At 37.7% G+C, this 17,463-nt stretch overlaps 1 protein-coding gene across 12 annotated transcripts in view; it reads left to right on the top strand.

Annotated features, from left to right (window-relative positions):
• Positions 1-3,733: 3,733 nt before the first annotated feature.
• ATP2C1 (ATPase secretory pathway Ca2+ transporting 1) overlaps positions 3,734-17,463 on the top strand; it is a 56,329-nt gene continuing 42,599 nt past the window's right edge. The window contains exons 1-6 of one of the 12 annotated variants that reach the window (XM_083378411.1): positions 3,761-4,026; positions 4,191-4,253; positions 4,659-4,845; positions 13,885-13,946; positions 15,033-15,080; positions 16,192-16,302. In XM_083378411.1, coding sequence (XP_083234537.1) covers positions 16,234-16,302 — 69 coding nt within the window. In that variant the 5' untranslated portion in view covers positions 3,761-4,026; positions 4,191-4,253; positions 4,659-4,845; ... (1 more) ...; positions 15,033-15,080; positions 16,192-16,233. The other 11 variants (XM_083378414.1, XM_083378410.1, XR_014494297.1 and 8 more) reach the window with 11 other exon arrangements.

Raw genomic sequence — 17,463 nt, 5'->3', positions numbered from 1 at the left:
TTTCATATTGATCTATTAGAGAAATTGTGAAGCCAATCAGCATTTCTTTTTGAAAATCATCTTATGTCATGAGAATTCTGCCAATATGGAAAATATCTTTATAAATTAATGATCATGAAGTGTGCTTTAAAATTGATTTCAGAATTTCTCTAAAAGCTGAGCCTGCCTCATTTTCAACAGATCTCATTGTCCCTGTAAACACTAGTAGCAATATTTTATATTGCTAAGATATTTTTAGCCACTTTTTAGTTAAGAAATAGACAAAGAATATTAGCTTAAGCTATATGTTCTAGATGCTTAACCAAGCAACTTCCCATATTTTGTTCTGATGTGTTCCATGTGGAATTTTCCCACTAAGTCTAATATGGAAATGGGAATATTAACAATTCCTTTAGGAAACATAAGCCTTAAGTTAGGACATGTGCAATTCTTGCAGCTATAATACTAGCCTCACTGTTCCCCAAATCAAAACAGAATTTGAAAGAGGCAAAAGTGTTACACAATTGAAGCAACAATTAAACCAGTGGTCTGGCATGTGCCAACACCATTAAAGAAAGGTGACACCCTTTATATATGTGAAGACCTAAACAGGTAGACAATCCATATAAAGACAAAGGCACATCCTAGGGCTATGCATGCCTAAAAAAAATATTCAGAAAAATGCTTCAGATTCAGTACGAGCTCAAATGCAGCATGTCTCTGCTGTTCATGTATATAGTATATCTCCTTTTCAGGCTTTCATACATGCCTGAAAAAATCCTTTATTTTCCAGGCTAGTCCAGATGAGTTTCTGCAAGGTCTGAAGATCTTCTTTCAACTAATTTTTGAATTATGTCCTTCTCACTAGAAATGATTTTTTCCTTAATGTGCATATGTATTCTCAGCACTGGATTCTCCAATAGATTTTGAAGATTTTGTTAAAACCAGATTATGCCACATTAGCTATGTTTCTTATACTTTTGATAAATGCTGCTTTAGATTTATCTTTGTGAGTTTATAGGATTCTTCACTTGCTCCAATAACTATACTCCTCTGTGCAGGACATGTATGTGTATATGGAAGACATCTTGTTTATGTACTTATTCAGGATAAACCAAAAGATTTGGTACAGATTCTGGAATTAGGGAAGGCTATGAGACTGAAAAAGAAAAAAAAAGAATGCCATGGTCAGTAAGTGAATGCCACAGTTGTTAAGCAAACCTATTGCTCCCTATGGGAGAGTGTTTGCTAGAAACCAGAAATACTGGCAAAAATGCTATAAATCATGTTCATGTGATTGCCAGGCACTGAAAACAGCTTTATGTTGGGGGAGGGGAAGGCAGAGCCTGGGCATCAGAAGTTTTAATAAATTCCATTTTTACTCTGGGTCATAAATTTCATTTTGGGAATTTGTCTTCACTTCAAACAGTATCACAGCATTGGCTACGCAACACTGCGTGCACCTGTTGCTCCAATGGGACAGAGATTTATGCGTAAGGGATAATCTTTTCTTTAGATTGAAGCAAGTTGTTCTGTGTGAAACATTGTTGTACAAACACAGAATATGAGATAAGTAGCAATTTTACTAAGCTACAGTGTTAGTGTCAGTGAAATAAAACATTAGTTCATTCAAGCAGATTGGAATCATTTTACTTTAACAGTAAAAGTTACATGAATTTCAGATAATGTGATCTAGGATAAGTTTAACTTGGTGACTCTTGAGGAAGTGGGCAGAATTCTCTGCACTGTTAATTCTGCCATGTGTTTAATGGACCCAGGTTCTTCCTGGATTGTTAAGAGTGTTAAGATAACGGAGGATGTGTGCCCTCTAGTTGGGTCCATGCAATATTCTCAGACCCTTACTGTCTGATCTTAATCTTTCCCATTTTTAAGGAAATTTGTTGAGAAGTGATTGGGCTGCAGGTACAGAGGACCCTGGAGAAAGCAGATTATGTAGACCCATTTCAGTCAGGTTTCAAGCCAGAATAAGGCACCTGTTGAAGACCTATGGTGAATAATCTTTGAGGGGCTTTATATACTGTTAACTATGGCATTTCCAGACTGGATTTCGATTTGGAAATTAAGGGCATTGTATTGTAATGCTCATGTGGCCGGTTCCCTTCCCCCCACCCCCAACTGACTGCCAAGCTTCAAGGTTGGGGACCGCTGCTTTGGATTGTGTGATTTCTTTTTATTCCTATCCTATTTTATAACTCTCTTTTAGTCTTTGTTCTTTTACTATTTTAAACAATTGCAAATTACTCAGAATTCTGTAAATATTTTAAATAATCAAGTGGCATACAAATATTATAATTTACACCAAGAAATATAAACTATTTTGATACCTGCAATCTACTGCAATTGTGATATGAATGGTGGTAACAACAATTGCATGATGCTGTTCCATAAGTATAGTTCTTTTAAATTAAACACACAGAATTACTGCTGTTTGACAAGTAGTGTTTTAAAGCAAGTAAATGTAAACATACATACAAGCTCAGAATTGGTAGTTACATAACTAGTAGCAGCACTGCAGCTCTAGTAAAATTAGTTCTTCTAATCTTCAAAGTGATGCTATAATTTGATGGCCTTCTGCATGATGCTGATGTTTAATTAGGGAGCTGTTACTTCTAATGATTTTTCTCCTGCAAACACTGTAAATCCAATGTACTTAAAATGGTACCTCTATTCTTGATAAATGTGATTTTCTAAATTGCTGCCAACAGATGGAAAATGGAAAATGTGAGATAAGGAACACCTCATGGAGTCTGGAGGCAAGTACATGTTGAACAATTGGCACACCTTAGAAAATATTCATGATGGAAAGTACCTCTTGATGAAAATTACTAAAACACTTTAAACTAATTTTTTAATCTTTTTAAATATATTTCCCTAGTTCACAAATTAATCAGTTTCAGGAATTTAAACAAAATTCGACAGAAGGATGGTTGCAGGCAAACACAGAATTGTTAGCTGGCTGAACAATCACTAGAAAATATTCTCAATGCTAGGGAGGACTGCTACATTAAAATAATGCAGTGCTTGAGAAAGCCTATGCAGAATGTTTTCTCTTACTGGGAAAGTCACGGGTCTAGTCTTCAACAACAGCTGGGCTCCGATTTCTATCAAGGCAAGTCATTCAACTTTATGCACAGAAATAGGGCATAATGGATTGGACTGCAACGTGAGCCAGAGAAACAAGGGCAGCTTTATTCTATTCCAGATTGGAGTTGCTAACCCAAAACTTAAAAAATAAGTCCTTCGTGTGGCATTACTGGCTTCTTTCTCAATAAAACTTGCACGCTTTCCCTCTACTTTATTAAAAGCGCCCTTACACAATTAGTTTTACTCAGCAAGTGTTGAGTTTTACTTTCGGTGTAGCGAGCAGACAAGAGGCCGTGTATATAAGGGCATGAATTACAGGCACGGGTCACTTTTTCAGCCCAATTCCTTTCTCGCCTTAATTGGGGGGAAACCGCGCGGGGCTGAGCAGATCTCCCCGCCTTGTGATGGACCACACGGCAGTAGCCTTTGTTGCGTTTGAAGGCTTAATGCTCTGAGAGCGGATGCCTCCCCGGACACCACGCCCCTCCTGGCCAAACCAGGAACCTCTCCGAGCCCTTTTTTTCATCCCGCCTCCTCTCTCTCTCTCTCTCTCTAAACAACAGGACATGGCGGCGGCGAGGGCGCAAGCCAAGGAAAAGCAGCGCTGACTGATAACGACGGCGCCGAGGAAACGCCACCCGCGGCTGGGTCTGTCTGGCGGCGCCTGGCGCATGCGCACCTCTGCTCCCGGCCCGGCGTCCTCCCGGGCTCCTGCCTCGCACTCATTCTTAGGCCCTTCCGCTCCGTGCCCGCGGCTGGGAGCGGAAGTGAAGCGGCTCAGAGAGGAAGAACGAAAGAATTCGGCTCGGGAGGGAGAGGCGAAGATGCGCTTGGATTGGCGGCGCCGCTGCTGCTGTGGTGGCGAGGAAGCCGAGGCGAAGCAGTGAAAAGGGATCTTTCCCTGGGCAGGGCGGCGGACGGCTTGCAAGAGGGAGGCACAAGGTGGGTTCTGAGGCGTTGCAGGGATGGGGGGGGGGCAACTGAATGGCCTACAAGAGGAGGGGCGGGTGCCGGTGGCTCCCCTTCGCTTCTGGCTAAAGAAGCTGAGAGGCTCGCGAGAGATCTCGGTGCATTTCCGCAGCCAGGCCTTCTGCTTTTCCTTTTAGGAATTTCCCTTTCTCAGCAGACTTCTCCCGACCAAGGCTAGTCTCCTACCCACCGCCTTCCAGGTGGGTCTCCGGGCTTGAGCCCCTAGCAACAGGCAGGAGGACGAGTAGGTGACGGTCGCTGGGAGTGGTTGGAGGAGAGCGGGTGACAGGTGTCAAGAAAGGGGAGCGATCTCTGAGGAGCACTCGGCAGAAGGGAAGCTCTTGGCGGCTCCCTCCGCGCTCCCGAGAAGGCTTGGTATTCAGCCGGCAGAGGTCCCCGTGGGTGGTTCTCCGAAGACGCCTTTCTGTTTGTGGAGCTGCTGAGTTGCAGAGTGTTTCCCTTTGAAATCTTTGGGGGGCGGCGGGCGGCGGGTGAGAAGGTAGTTTTCTGCCAGTTGGAGCCCCTCCTGATGATGAAAAAGAATGGCCAGGATAAGCAGCAGCGTTTTTGTTTCCTATGTCTTTGTCTCCCCTTTCTTTTGCTAGCGTTTCATCACTTACCCTATTCTCACCGATGTTGCTGTGTTTGAGGTCAGTGGGAACAAAGCACCTTCCTGGAATATAGGGGTCTCTCTGCACTTTTCTGCTCAGTCCCAACCATTGGGCTGCTTGTTGCTGTCATTAAAGTCTTTGTAGCCATCAACCCAAGTGCGGTTTCAATGGGAAAATGAAGGTAAATATTTTGGGGGAGGAGTTCATTTGGGAATTGATGGGGAAAACGGTATAATTGCCTTAAAGAAACAAAAGCACAGCATTTACATTTTGTTTAATCTGTCTTCAGGTGTGATTCTTGAGACATAAGCTTACATAGACTATATAATGTTGGACAAATGTTGTGTAGACTTATTGGACCTCTGTTTTGCAGTAGTTCTGCCTTAAATTTCCTAAACCCTAGTGCTTTGTCTGAATCATAGTGTGATCAGTGGCTGTTATTGGTTAGGAAAAGATTAAAGATTTCTGTTATACATTTGTTTATGTAAAGTTTGAATATGATTAAAATTTTATTTAAACTAGTTAAAATCATCATAATGTATTTTGAATTTTAGTCTCAACATTTTGAAAATAGAAATGGAGTTTTTCTTTTCTGTACCAAACCTAGGTCTTTAAAAATTGTTTGCTAAAATGCCTTATTCTCAGCGTGTATATCTGTTCCTTCCTTTAGCTGGAAATTCTTGAGGAAGTGCAAAATCAGATGATGTTAAAATAAACAGCGTTTTCAATAAAATTGAAAATAATTATATCAGAACAACATCTATCAGTTTGAAATAGCTGTCTTTTCACTGATCTCATGCTGATTCTATGCTAATTGGTTTAGTCCAACTAAGCTCCAGAAATGCCAGTGGTGTCATATATCATATATTAGTATCAATAAGAAGATAACTCATTTGTATTTTAATAATGCCACCAAATGCAACCTGAATTTTAATGTTAAAGTTCACATTAAGGGAAGGGTTAACCCTATCCTCTCCAATTCCACCATATCAATTAAATTGGCTGCCCATGTATTCTAGCTACATTTCATTTAGGAATATATTGGGGGCACGTTATGTAGTTTAACTCTGGCTGCAGACTTAACACATAGTTATTTGGTAGTAAGTTTCATTAAATTCTTAGAACGAAATGCTTATTGTAGAAAACTTTTCTATCTTTATAATTTGTTTATTGAAATAAATTCTCTTGCTTGAACAAAGTTGAAATGTAGTTGTCTTAAAGAAAGGTCATCATCGACGCTACCATTAAAAGTTATGAGATACACAGTAATCACAGAATAATGCAATGTTTTTCAATCTGACTCTAGATTATTTTTCACCATGTTTTTAGTCTTTTCCAGTCATCATGACTAATGATTAGTGGTGAGTTTTGCTAAAGCATCCAGAGAAACTGATATAACAGATGTGTTGTTTGTTTATATTTAAACGCTTGATAAAATAAACACTAAATTACATTAGGATTTTTTTTAAAAAATAAAATAAAATCTGAGAATAGTTGTAGCTTTCATTCTTAATCAGATTAAGCTTTCCACTCAGTCTAATAATAATGTTATGGTAGGTAGCCAACAGCAAGCAGAAATACATATTTTAGTAAATATGTCTCCATCTGTTACTTTTCTGTAACTCATTTTAGCAACTTTTTTGTGACTAGGCCAGACCTGGGTATCCAGCCCTTCAGCTGTTCCTCTCTGGTCTGCAGGGTATTAGCAGTGAGGGCAGGAGCAGAGCATTGGAAGGTCGGTGGGTTGGGGGGGTGGGGGAAAGCAGCAGGGTACATATATGGTATATGACGTCTGGGGGAAATTGCCTACTCCTGGTCTAGTCTCTTAAAAAAACCAGAATAAATAAATGGAAGAGAAACTCTTTCCCTAGAAGATGATTAAAAAATGAAGTAGCAAAAAGTTTTTCTTGCTGTATTAATAAACATAAATATATATTTTGGAACATCTAAGTATTATTTCCTACAATAACCAAACCTAGGTAGTTGAATGCCGAATAATATAAATAATAATACTTCATTTAGGTAACTACCATACAAATTACTAAGTAGCTAGCACTTATAACAATTTATGATTTTCACCTTCTGGAATTAATATATGAAATGTAATCATCTGTGTAAGATCCAGTTCAGTTTCTAAATCTATAATTCACACAAAAACTCTTATCTCTTCATATGAAGCATTAAATTTAATTGTAACAGTTTTCCCCGGCTTATACTACTTAAAAATCTGGACAAAATAATTTGAGAAGATAATATATTTTATATAAAGGGTTTATTTTAAGGTATGTTTGATAATTTTTCCAAAGAATAGTTGCAGTTGTTGCATACGTTGTGCAGATTAGCATTTATTGATTTTCTATCATGTATATATAGTAATGAATACAAAGGCTTCCATGGGAGAATAAAAGAGAAATAGGTATTGCAAACTCAGTACAGAATTTGCCATATTTTTTATCAAATCTCTTTTTGTGCTTTCCTTTAATTTTAGGAATGAAAGGATTTGGTTTTTTTACACAAAGTGCAATTAAATTTTAGAATTTGTTACCATGAGGTGCGGTGCTGGCTACCAAAGTTGGATCAATTCATGGAAGACTTGGGGATAAATGGCTTTTAATCTTGATGGTAGTGTCTGAAGGTGATCTGCTGGGTGATTATGTCTCTCTTGAGTCTTGATATTTCCAGGATTGAATTTCTTTGTTATGTCCTCTCTTATTCACCTCCTTTCCAGATATTTTTCAAAATGAGTTCCGTAAAAAGTCCTATAGCATTCATTCATAAACATATTCCACTCACAGAGTGAAGAAACTGAAAAGAACAGTTCTTTCATTGAAGTATTAAAAGGCTTGGATTCATATACCATCCTTCTTGAACTGGGTGATTAATAGGCTTTCTTGTGCAGTTGTTTGGCCACTATATGACCAGATTGCTGGAATAGATGGGCCAGGGGTCCAAACCAGCAGAGTATTATGTATGTTCTTCAATTATTCCAAAGCACCTGAGGGCAGGACAAGAAGCAATGGATGGAAATTAATCAAGGAGAGAAGCAACTTAGAACTAAGGAGAAACTTCCTAACAGTTTAGAACAATTAACCAGTGGAACAACCTGCCTTCAGAAGCAGTGAATGCTCCAACACTGGAAATTTTTAAGAAGAGACTGGACAGCCATTTGTCTGAAATGGTATAGGGTTTCCTGCCTGAGCAGGGGGTAGGGCTAGATGACCTTCAAGGTCCCTTCCAACGTCATCATCATCATCATCATCATCATCATCATCATCATTATTATTATTATTATTATATAAAGTGACATAGATTGTACTGTATCAGGAAGAAACAAATGGAAGTCAAGAAAATTCTGGATCAGTCTGGATGAAATGATAGACTTCAATGTCTTGCTATAATAAAGTTCTTTTATTCAATATTAATAATACACTACTCTCTCAACTGATTAGCTCAGACAGTACTGATGTGGAAGTAATGATACATTTTTTTAAAAATGCTCTTTAGATCAACATCCAGGATAAATAGAGTGGTTCTGATTATTTTCTATAGCAATTTTAAATTTGAAAATATATGGTTTCCTTCTTAAATATTTTGGAATTCTCCAAATATTATAATGCAGGCATACTCTTTAAAAAACACATAGTACTCAAAAAAACTATTTTTAAAGAATTTTCTTTGCATATTGAACAATTATATTAGCTATTTCATATTCTCTGCCACTTTATTGGCTGCAAACTTTTGCTTCTTTGATCAAAATACTGAATGAATACTGAATATTTCACTGAACTATGATTGCACCTGTCTTTTATCAAATCTTTTATCGTCAATTATGTGAGTAGAATGTGTGACAAGAATTTGAAAGCATGTATGATTGTAAGCAATATGTCTGATGAATTGTAAGTGTATTTGAACTTGTCTATAGGAATATAAACAGAACTGGGATGAGCAGGAAGTTTGCATGAAAAAAAGTTCATAAAGTATGCATGAATTCATGTCTATGCAGCCTTCTTGATAACATTAGAGAAATGGTTTGCTGCAGGTTTTTTATGGGTTATTTTGAAGTTCCTTCTCTTAGGTATGGCTTGGGTAGCTTCATTCCTAAGAGCTCTTCCTGAATCTTCTGTGATTCTTCTAGGAAACCTATGTAGATAAAGAATTGCTATACAAACTATATGTAAGATTTTGATAGCTGGACACTGAGAAAGATTGCAGAAAACAAGATAGTGATTTTAGAGCCCAAGAAAATATAATCTGTAACTGCTTCCATTTCTTCCCTTTCTATTTGTGAGGAAATGATGGGATCAGATGCCATGATCTTCGTTTTTAAATGATGAGTTTCATGCCAACTTTTGCACTCTCCTCTTTTACCCTAATCAAGAGGCTCTTTAGTTCCTCATCACTTTCTGCCATTAGAGTCATATCTTCTGCATATTTGAGATTTTTGATACTTCTCCTGGCGATCTTACTTCCAACTTGTGATTCATCCAGCTGGGCATTTCACATGATTATTGATTAATAATGCTTATTTATTCAGAACATTGGTCCCCAACCTATGGTCCCCAACCTATGGCCATGGCCTATTGGCTACTGACAGCTGATGCGAGTGGCTGTCCGGTGCACATGTGTGCGCTCACGGACAGCCCCATTCATGCAAGTGTCCCTGTGAGCAAACAGTCACATCAATGTGTGTTGCAGGTGCTCGCGATTCCCTGCCTAAGCAGTTGCATCACCACAAGCATCGGTGCTTGCAACCCCACTTGTGCAAGTGTGCAAGCAACAGGTATTCCTGTGCGTGCACACACTCATGCATGTGTTTATCCCCCTCACAAAATCATCTCTTCTTTCCCCCTCCCCCTGCTCTGGGCTGCCATCCCTGAAAAGTTGGGGAGCTGGTGGTACTGGTGGTACTTGGATATTGCCATATCCTAAAAGTGGTACAATGGGTGAAAAAGTTGAAAAGCCCTGCTGTAGACTGCTTGCAATAACAATTTAATTTTTTAAAAAAAATGTAACTAGTAATTATGAACCAAGGGGAGTTAAACATAAATAAATGAATACAGTTTGGGGAAACACTAGAGATTTTTTTTCCTTGAAACTCTCTTAAATGGAAGAAATGAAAGAATTGAGTAGATAACACTGGACAAGAATTTTTTTCAAAAATTTACTTTTTGGAAAACTTTGATGATTATGATAGACCCTCCTCAAACTGAACAGAAATGTAATTTCAGAATGATTGTGTCAGATAGGAATCCTGAGCATTTGAAATTAACATTTAATGACTAATATGTTTAATAGCATAATGTTTCCAACACACTGCATGAGTTCAACAGGGCTGTATTGCTGCTGATTTTTGTTTGTACTAATGTATCTGTCTGTTGTGCCCAGCAATAATCAGCATTGATGGATTCCAATTTTTTCATTGTGGCAATGTTGAAGTGAAACTTTACCACGTTTGTCACTGACAGTACCTAGATTTTTTTTTAGGAAAGAAGTCTTCAGTGATATATTACACTTCATAGACTTGCATACTGTAAAAAGTTTGTCAACCAGCTGAATGTAGTTTGGTGCTCTGTAGTTGCCAAGAAAATTCTCAACAATATCTTGAATACATTCCAAGTGATTTTCTCTGGACCTACTAAGAGAACACTTGTCATTGCCATTGTGTAACAAGACAGCCTTGATACTTAACACTGATGAATCAATAAAGAGATACCATTCTAGTTGTTCATGCTCACAACCCAGAGCTGTGAACAATCCATCAGTGTCAGTACAGAAAATGAGGCTGTCAATCTGTGCAAAGAAATTTGTTAAATCATCTTGGTGGTTTTGAAAGACAGAATTTTTAATACCAGTCTTGCAGTCTTAAACTCAGTAGTTCTGCTTTTGATTTTGACAACTCTGTGTCCCTAAGTTGTTTAATTTTAACTGTGTTATGAGATGAGGTCCACCAGACATACATAGTTCAAAATCCAGATCATAGTCACCCTCTGTGCCTGGCTGGTGTACTGCAACATCTTTGTCTTTTATTTAAGACACAGTTCTCTGGTGGCTTCAGTATTGGCAGATTGTTGTCATATGGCATTGGTTTCCTGGCTGAAGGCAGGTTGGGGTATTTAACTGATTTCTTACTTTTAGTAGAGAAACCAGTGATATTAGTCAGACAAAGTTAACAATCATATGATCATTCTGTTCTTGCCATTTCACCAGGACAGCAAAATGGCATTGACTTCTGAGTTCCTTTGAGCCAAGCTCTAAGATCAATAGCACATCTTACACAACAAATATGAGGAGCCCAAGCCTTGTCTTGATCACCAATCTTACAATCAAAGTACAGTTGTATGTTTTCTTAACAAGTCTAGTCATGATGAGTCTTTGAGGCTTAAGTATGTACTCACCATAAATGTAGCAGACTGTATCATGGCTGTTCTGGCCTTGGTGAGATATTCATGCTGTCACCAATCATCCTATAATGTCTATAAATGGCTTACTTGTTATGTAAATTACATGTACATAGATAATGCTGTGACTTGAAATGATCACATCAAAATGCATGGCAACTAACACCAACAAAAAGAGTAGTCTTTGTGCATGCAAACTGTTTTCCAGGCAGCATTCATTCAGCTTAAGCATGCCTAGGCATGCCCAAACTGTACCAGTTTCACAAATGTTATGTAGTATACTGTGATACTGTGAGTGCATGCCTGACATGCATGAGCATAAAGCATCTTATAACACAAGTGAAAATTAGTAAAAAAATTTTTACTAATATATATAAAGGTGTGTGTGTGTGTATTTTAAGCCCTCTCCCCAGCCAGCATTGCAGTGTTGGCTATAAAAGTTGTACTGAGAGATAGCTGGATGTGGTGCTGTTGGTTAGAGAATGTGTATTTAAACAACAAGATTCTTTTCTTTAGTACGAGGGCAATTCGGAAATAAACCACTATTTGGCGATCAACAGACATTCCCAGATACAGAACTTGTATTATACAAATTAGAAAACTACAACATTACATTACTTCTAGACATATTCGCCATTCAAATTGAGGCACTTGTTATAATGTCTTACAAGGTTTGAAATTCCTTCTGCAAAAAAATCTCCCGCCTGGGAATCAAGCCACCCTGTAACAGCATCATGAAGTGTATTGTCATTGTTGAAGCGGTGCAGTGCAAGCCACTGTTTCATTTAAAAAACTGGTTCATTTTCGATTGATCTAGTGGACGAGTCAATAGCAACACAACCTTCTTCCACTCCTCACTGCCTACTGAACTACTGCGCATGGCGCCATAGGACAGGCATCACTATCCCTGTCTATTTCTCGTACATGTTCAAACAGAGTTTTATTTCCGAATTGCCCTTGTAGTAGGACTTTGGAGGATCAATGGTATTTTTTGTTTGGAACACACTAAATTGGGTATAGTTAGAACCTGTGAAAAAACAGATTTCTATAAAACTGTACATGGTAGATTAAATTACAAGTTGTTTTTGTGATTAGAAGTCAAAAATCTTTAGGATCCACTCAAAAGTGTTACAATTTGTTGTCCAGTGTAATGGAAGCTAAGTTTGTTGCAGAAACCAGGCAGGATAATGTAATTATTGGGTTGAATTCCAAAAGAAAATGCTTTATGGCAATAGCAGGGACACATTTTTCCTTTGTCATGTTTGTGTCTTATTACTGTTCCTTGGCTGTCAACTTCTGATCTATACTGTAATCCTCCTCTCTCTCTCCAACCATTTACCATCTTATCTTCTATCTGCCTACCTACTTACTATCTGCCACCTACTTCCTACCTATTATCTGGTATCTACCTTCTATCCATTACTAACCATGGACTATCTACCCACTCTTATTTACTACCTATCATCTATGTACTATCTACTATCATCTATCTACCTATCATCTATCAATATAGTATTTATTTACTACTAAAAAGGTAAAGGTTCCCCCGCACATGCGTGCTAGTCGTTTCCGACTCTAGGGGCCGGTGCTCATCTCTGTTTCAAAGCTGAAGAGCCAGTGCTTGTCCGAGGATGTCTCCGTGGTCTTGCGGCTGGCATGACTAGACGCCAAAGGCGCATGGAACGCTGTTACCTTCCCACCGTAGTAGTCCCTATTTTTCTACTTGCATTTTTACGTGCTTTCGAACTGCTAGGTTGGCAGAAGCTGGGACGAGTAACAGGTGCTCACTCTGCTACGCGGCACTCGGGATTCGACCTGTCAAACTGCCGACCTTCTGATCGACAAGCTCAGCATCCTAACCCACTGAGCCACTGCATCCCTTTTATTTATTTATGACTATCTACTATCTGTTTATGATCATCTATCATCTGCTGTCTGCTATCAACTGTTTATATTTGTCCTATTTATAGATAGCTACTATCTGCTATCTACTATTTACTATCCACTATATTTACTGTTATCTATATATTATCTACTCATATCTACTATCATCCATCTTTCAACTATATCACCTCTCTGGTGATGCATATAAATGATGTTTCCATAAGCATTGTATTATTTATCGCTCATAATAACTTTACCTTTTGTAGAACAAACTTCAAGAATTTCAGAATATAGTAGATGGAATGAAATATAATGAGAAATAAGATCAACTCATGGCTAGGAGATAAAGGGATAGGTTTCTAGCTCCCTACTATCTATAATAAAAGATTCACCTGTAGAATTAAAATAATGTGCTAATTATTAGTAGCCCAGAAATGTACTTCTCAAAGATATTTTCATGTTATTTTGCATTTTGGAATAGAAAAACAGTGCATATTCAAGTTCTATATTTCCTTTAGAGAAGTTGTAATTTTTCTGACTTAGCAACATAAATATGGGCTGAGAAATATTTTAATTCCTGTGGCTTTAGTTTGAAGAGGGAGATTTCAGTGAGGATTTGTGTTCAATGCCATAGTTCAGTCAATGTTGAAATGAAGCCACGATTTCAATAATTTTATGTCAGCAGTCAGTAATGGCCTAATCTTCTATGCACATCTAAGCGGGCCCTTTGGGTTTTGGTTGTCTTCTTATAATTGCAATTTTATGATTGTTCTGGTTATTGTTATTTCTTAAAGGCTGCATGCCATAGTAAGCATAACAAAACCCCTTAAAAAATTCAGCAGAGTTATCCAGTTAACCAATTCAAAAAGGCTTAGTTTTAGCTCCAAACAGATCCATTAATTAACTCTTGGTAAACAAATTTCTCCATGTTGTCATAGATCATAGAATCATAGGGCTGGAAAAAACCTCAGAGGTCTTCTAGTCTAACTCCCTGCTCAAGGTAAGAGTCTTACAACATCCAAGTTAAATAGTTATCCAATTTATTTTTTAAAACATAATAATACATGATAAATGATTTGGAAGCTGAATTGTACAGTTAAGGAAAAAATTATTTGATCCCATGCTTATTTCAACAGTGAGAGACAGAATAACAAAAAAATTCAGAAAAATGCATTTCCAAAAAGTTACAAATTGATTTGCATTTTAATGAATGAAATACGTATTTGACCCCAAGTACATGACTTAGTACTTGGTGGCAAAACCCTTATTGGCAATCACGAAGGTCAGATGTTTCTTGTAGTTGGCCACCAGGTTTGTACACATCTCAGGAGGAATTTTGTCCCACTCCTCTTTGCAGATCCTCTCCAAATCATTAACGTTTGGTAGCTCGAAACCTCAGCTCCCTCCACAGATTTTCTATGGGATTAAGATCTGGAGATTGGCTAGGCCATTCCTAGTACCTTAATGTGCTTCTTCTTGAGCCACTCCTTTGCTGCCTTGGCCGTGTGTTTTGGGTCATTGTCATGCTGGAATACCCATCCACGACCATTTTCAATGTCCTGGCTGAGGGAAGGAGGTTCTCACCCAAGATTTGATGGTACAAGGCCCCATTTATCGTCCCTTTGATGCAATGAAGTTGTCCCGTCCCATTAGCAGAAAAACATCTCCAAAGCATAATGTTTCCATGTTTGACGGTGGGGATGGTATTCTTGGGGTCATAAGCAGCATTCCTCCTCCTCCAAACACAGTGAGTTGAGCTGATGCCAAAGAGCTCAATTTTGGTCTCATCTGACCACAACACTTTCACCCAGTTCTCCTCTGAACCATTCAGATGTTCATTGGCAAACTTGAGATGGGCCTGTATATGTGCTTTCTTGAGCAGGGGGACCTTGTGGGTGCTGCAGGATTTCAGTCCTTCACGGCATAGTGTGTTACCAATTGTTTTCTTGATGACTGTGGTCCCAGTTGCTTGAGATCATTGACAAGATCCTAGGTTGGATCTCTCCTTAACAAGCTTCCACCCATTATTTCGAATCCTGCCCTCAGAAAACCTAAAGAATAAGTCATTTTCTCTTCTTTGTGACAGTTCTGCAAGTATTGGAAGACAACTGTTGAAAGAGAGATCCAACCTAGAGTAAGGAGAAATTATGTTACAATGTGAGCAATTAATCAGTGGAATAGCTTACTCCTGGTATTATGGGTGCTCCATCATGAAGATTTCAAAAATAGAATAGACACCATTTGACTGGGATGGCAGTCCTGTGTTGAGCAGGAAGTTGGACTAGAAGATCTCTTATCACTACAAGCCAAAATCATAAAACTGTGTCTCACTTTCTTTGACCACGTTATCAGGCCATCATAGAATATGGTAGCTGAATACCATCAAAGCTGACATCAACCAGAGAAAAACAAAGAAATAGTTCAGGATTGGAAGAGGTGGAAAGGCCTGGCCCATAGAATTGTGTAGAATTGAACTTGACTGAATGGATAACATTATTACATTATTATTAGTATACTCTTATTAGTATACTATTATGTATTTACCTGTGAGCTGATTTCTATTCATTTGTCTGTAATTGAAACAAAAGCCTTATAAAAATACAGGCTCTTATATAGTGATCTAGTAGTTAAGACACTGGATTTATTGACCAGAATGTTGGCAGTTTGAGTCCCAAGACCCATGTGACTGGGTGAGCTTCCGTTCTTGCCCCAGCTCCTGCCAACTTAGCAATTTAAAAGCATGCAAATGAAATAGATAAATACTTACCACTTGGGTGGGAAATGTTCTGTGTGCCTCGGCATATGGTCATGCATACCACATAACCATGGAAGTGTCTTTGGACAATGTGGGTCCCTTGCTTAGGAAACAGAGATGAGCATCACCCCCTTAGAGTTGGATATGACTGGATAGGGAAAAACGTTTTGTATTATGCGTTAAGTTGGTCACTTATTTAAAACAATATACTAATTGCTAATTAGAATTCATGTTTAATTTATGTTGTTATAATATATATAAAATACAATTTGGATATGATTTAATTTTTTAAAAAGATATTGAAAATTTATTCAGCATAGAATAATGTATTTTTAATGCTCTTGATTAATGTGTTGGTACTCAAATCAAAAGGAAGACATAGTTCCAATTGATAGTAATTTTTGTTTTTCTGGATATTGTTTCTTTTTGTAATTTACTGGAGTAACTGAACTATGGTATCTGGTGATATGGATAGCTCCTTGTTTTTTAGGTTGCACATTTTCAACAGCTGCCTAAGGATGAAAATGAAATAATGATTCCTGTTCTAACTTCCAAAAAAGCAAGTGAATTACCAGTCAATGAAGTGGCAAGCATTCTTCAGGTAAATAACAACTTGAATATGTAAATAGAACATTTTCTTAGCATGTTTTAGTATTTCTTAACTTGGTATGTCTGATCAATTAATAATTTGTTAGTTAATCTATTTCTTTATGATGCTCAAATAGTGCTTTGGTTTGCTAAAAATATTTCAAAGACTATCTTTTTATAGTTGATTGATAAATATTGATTTGTATATTTAGATTAAACTGTATTATATATAAAGCAGATCCATTTTGAGTTTTTATGAGAAGTGGTTTAGTCTTGTTGGAAGAATGCTCAGCTTGATATAGAGATTTGATACTATAACTCTTGATAATTTCAGTCAGTTGGGACTATTGATTGCATCTGGGAATGGAAAGAGCTGCTTTAAGAAATGGGATAATTTGCGGCCGTTGACTTGCCATGGCCATCTTGCCATGGCCAACTTGCCACAGTCAACTCACTGCAGCACAGCTTACCACGGGACAATTCAAGGTGGGATATCTCAAGAGAGGGACAAGTGAATTGCATCCAGCCTTGAGGACTTCTAAATTGAAAAGGTTCAAATGTAAAGTAAGACAAGGCTTGCTGCAATTCACTTGTCCCTCTCTTGAGTTATACCAGATTGAGTTGTCCCGTGGCAAGACCTACTTTAAACATACTGATCACAACTTAATTGTATTGTTAATTTAGTAATCTAAACCACTATTTCTCAACTTTGACAACTTTTAAAATGTATGAACTTCCAGAAGTCCCCTCTCAGAACTGATCTACACTGCTCATTTGTTAAAATATTAAAATCAGAAGAGAATCAATGAATTTTATTTACCAAATGTGCATATTTTCTGATTCACTTTTATATATCAGTTGTGGTGTTTTAAGATAAAGGCATTTTGTCATCTAGATGGGTGTCTGTTTATCTTGATTCTCTCTAAATGCTCTTTTCTGATTTCTGATGAATTCATACTAAACAATATAGAGATGGCAAGTTGAATGAATTAATTGCAGAAGCAAGAAAGCTTTCTAAATGTCTGCAAAAATTCTATTTTCCTACCCATAAGGGATAACTTTTCTCTCCCATCAGGCTGACCTGGATTGATGATGGGTTTTTAAATATGTTTTACTTTTTAAATTTTTAACTGTGTAGTTAATTTATTTTGGGGCTGTTATTTAATTCTTTTTT

This window comes from Vipera ursinii, assembly GCF_947247035.1.
Source record: "Vipera ursinii genome assembly, chromosome: Z".
NCBI classification, from domain to species: Eukaryota; Metazoa; Chordata; class Lepidosauria; order Squamata; family Viperidae; genus Vipera; species Vipera ursinii.
This window is presented reverse-complemented; position numbering and strand designations above follow the sequence as displayed.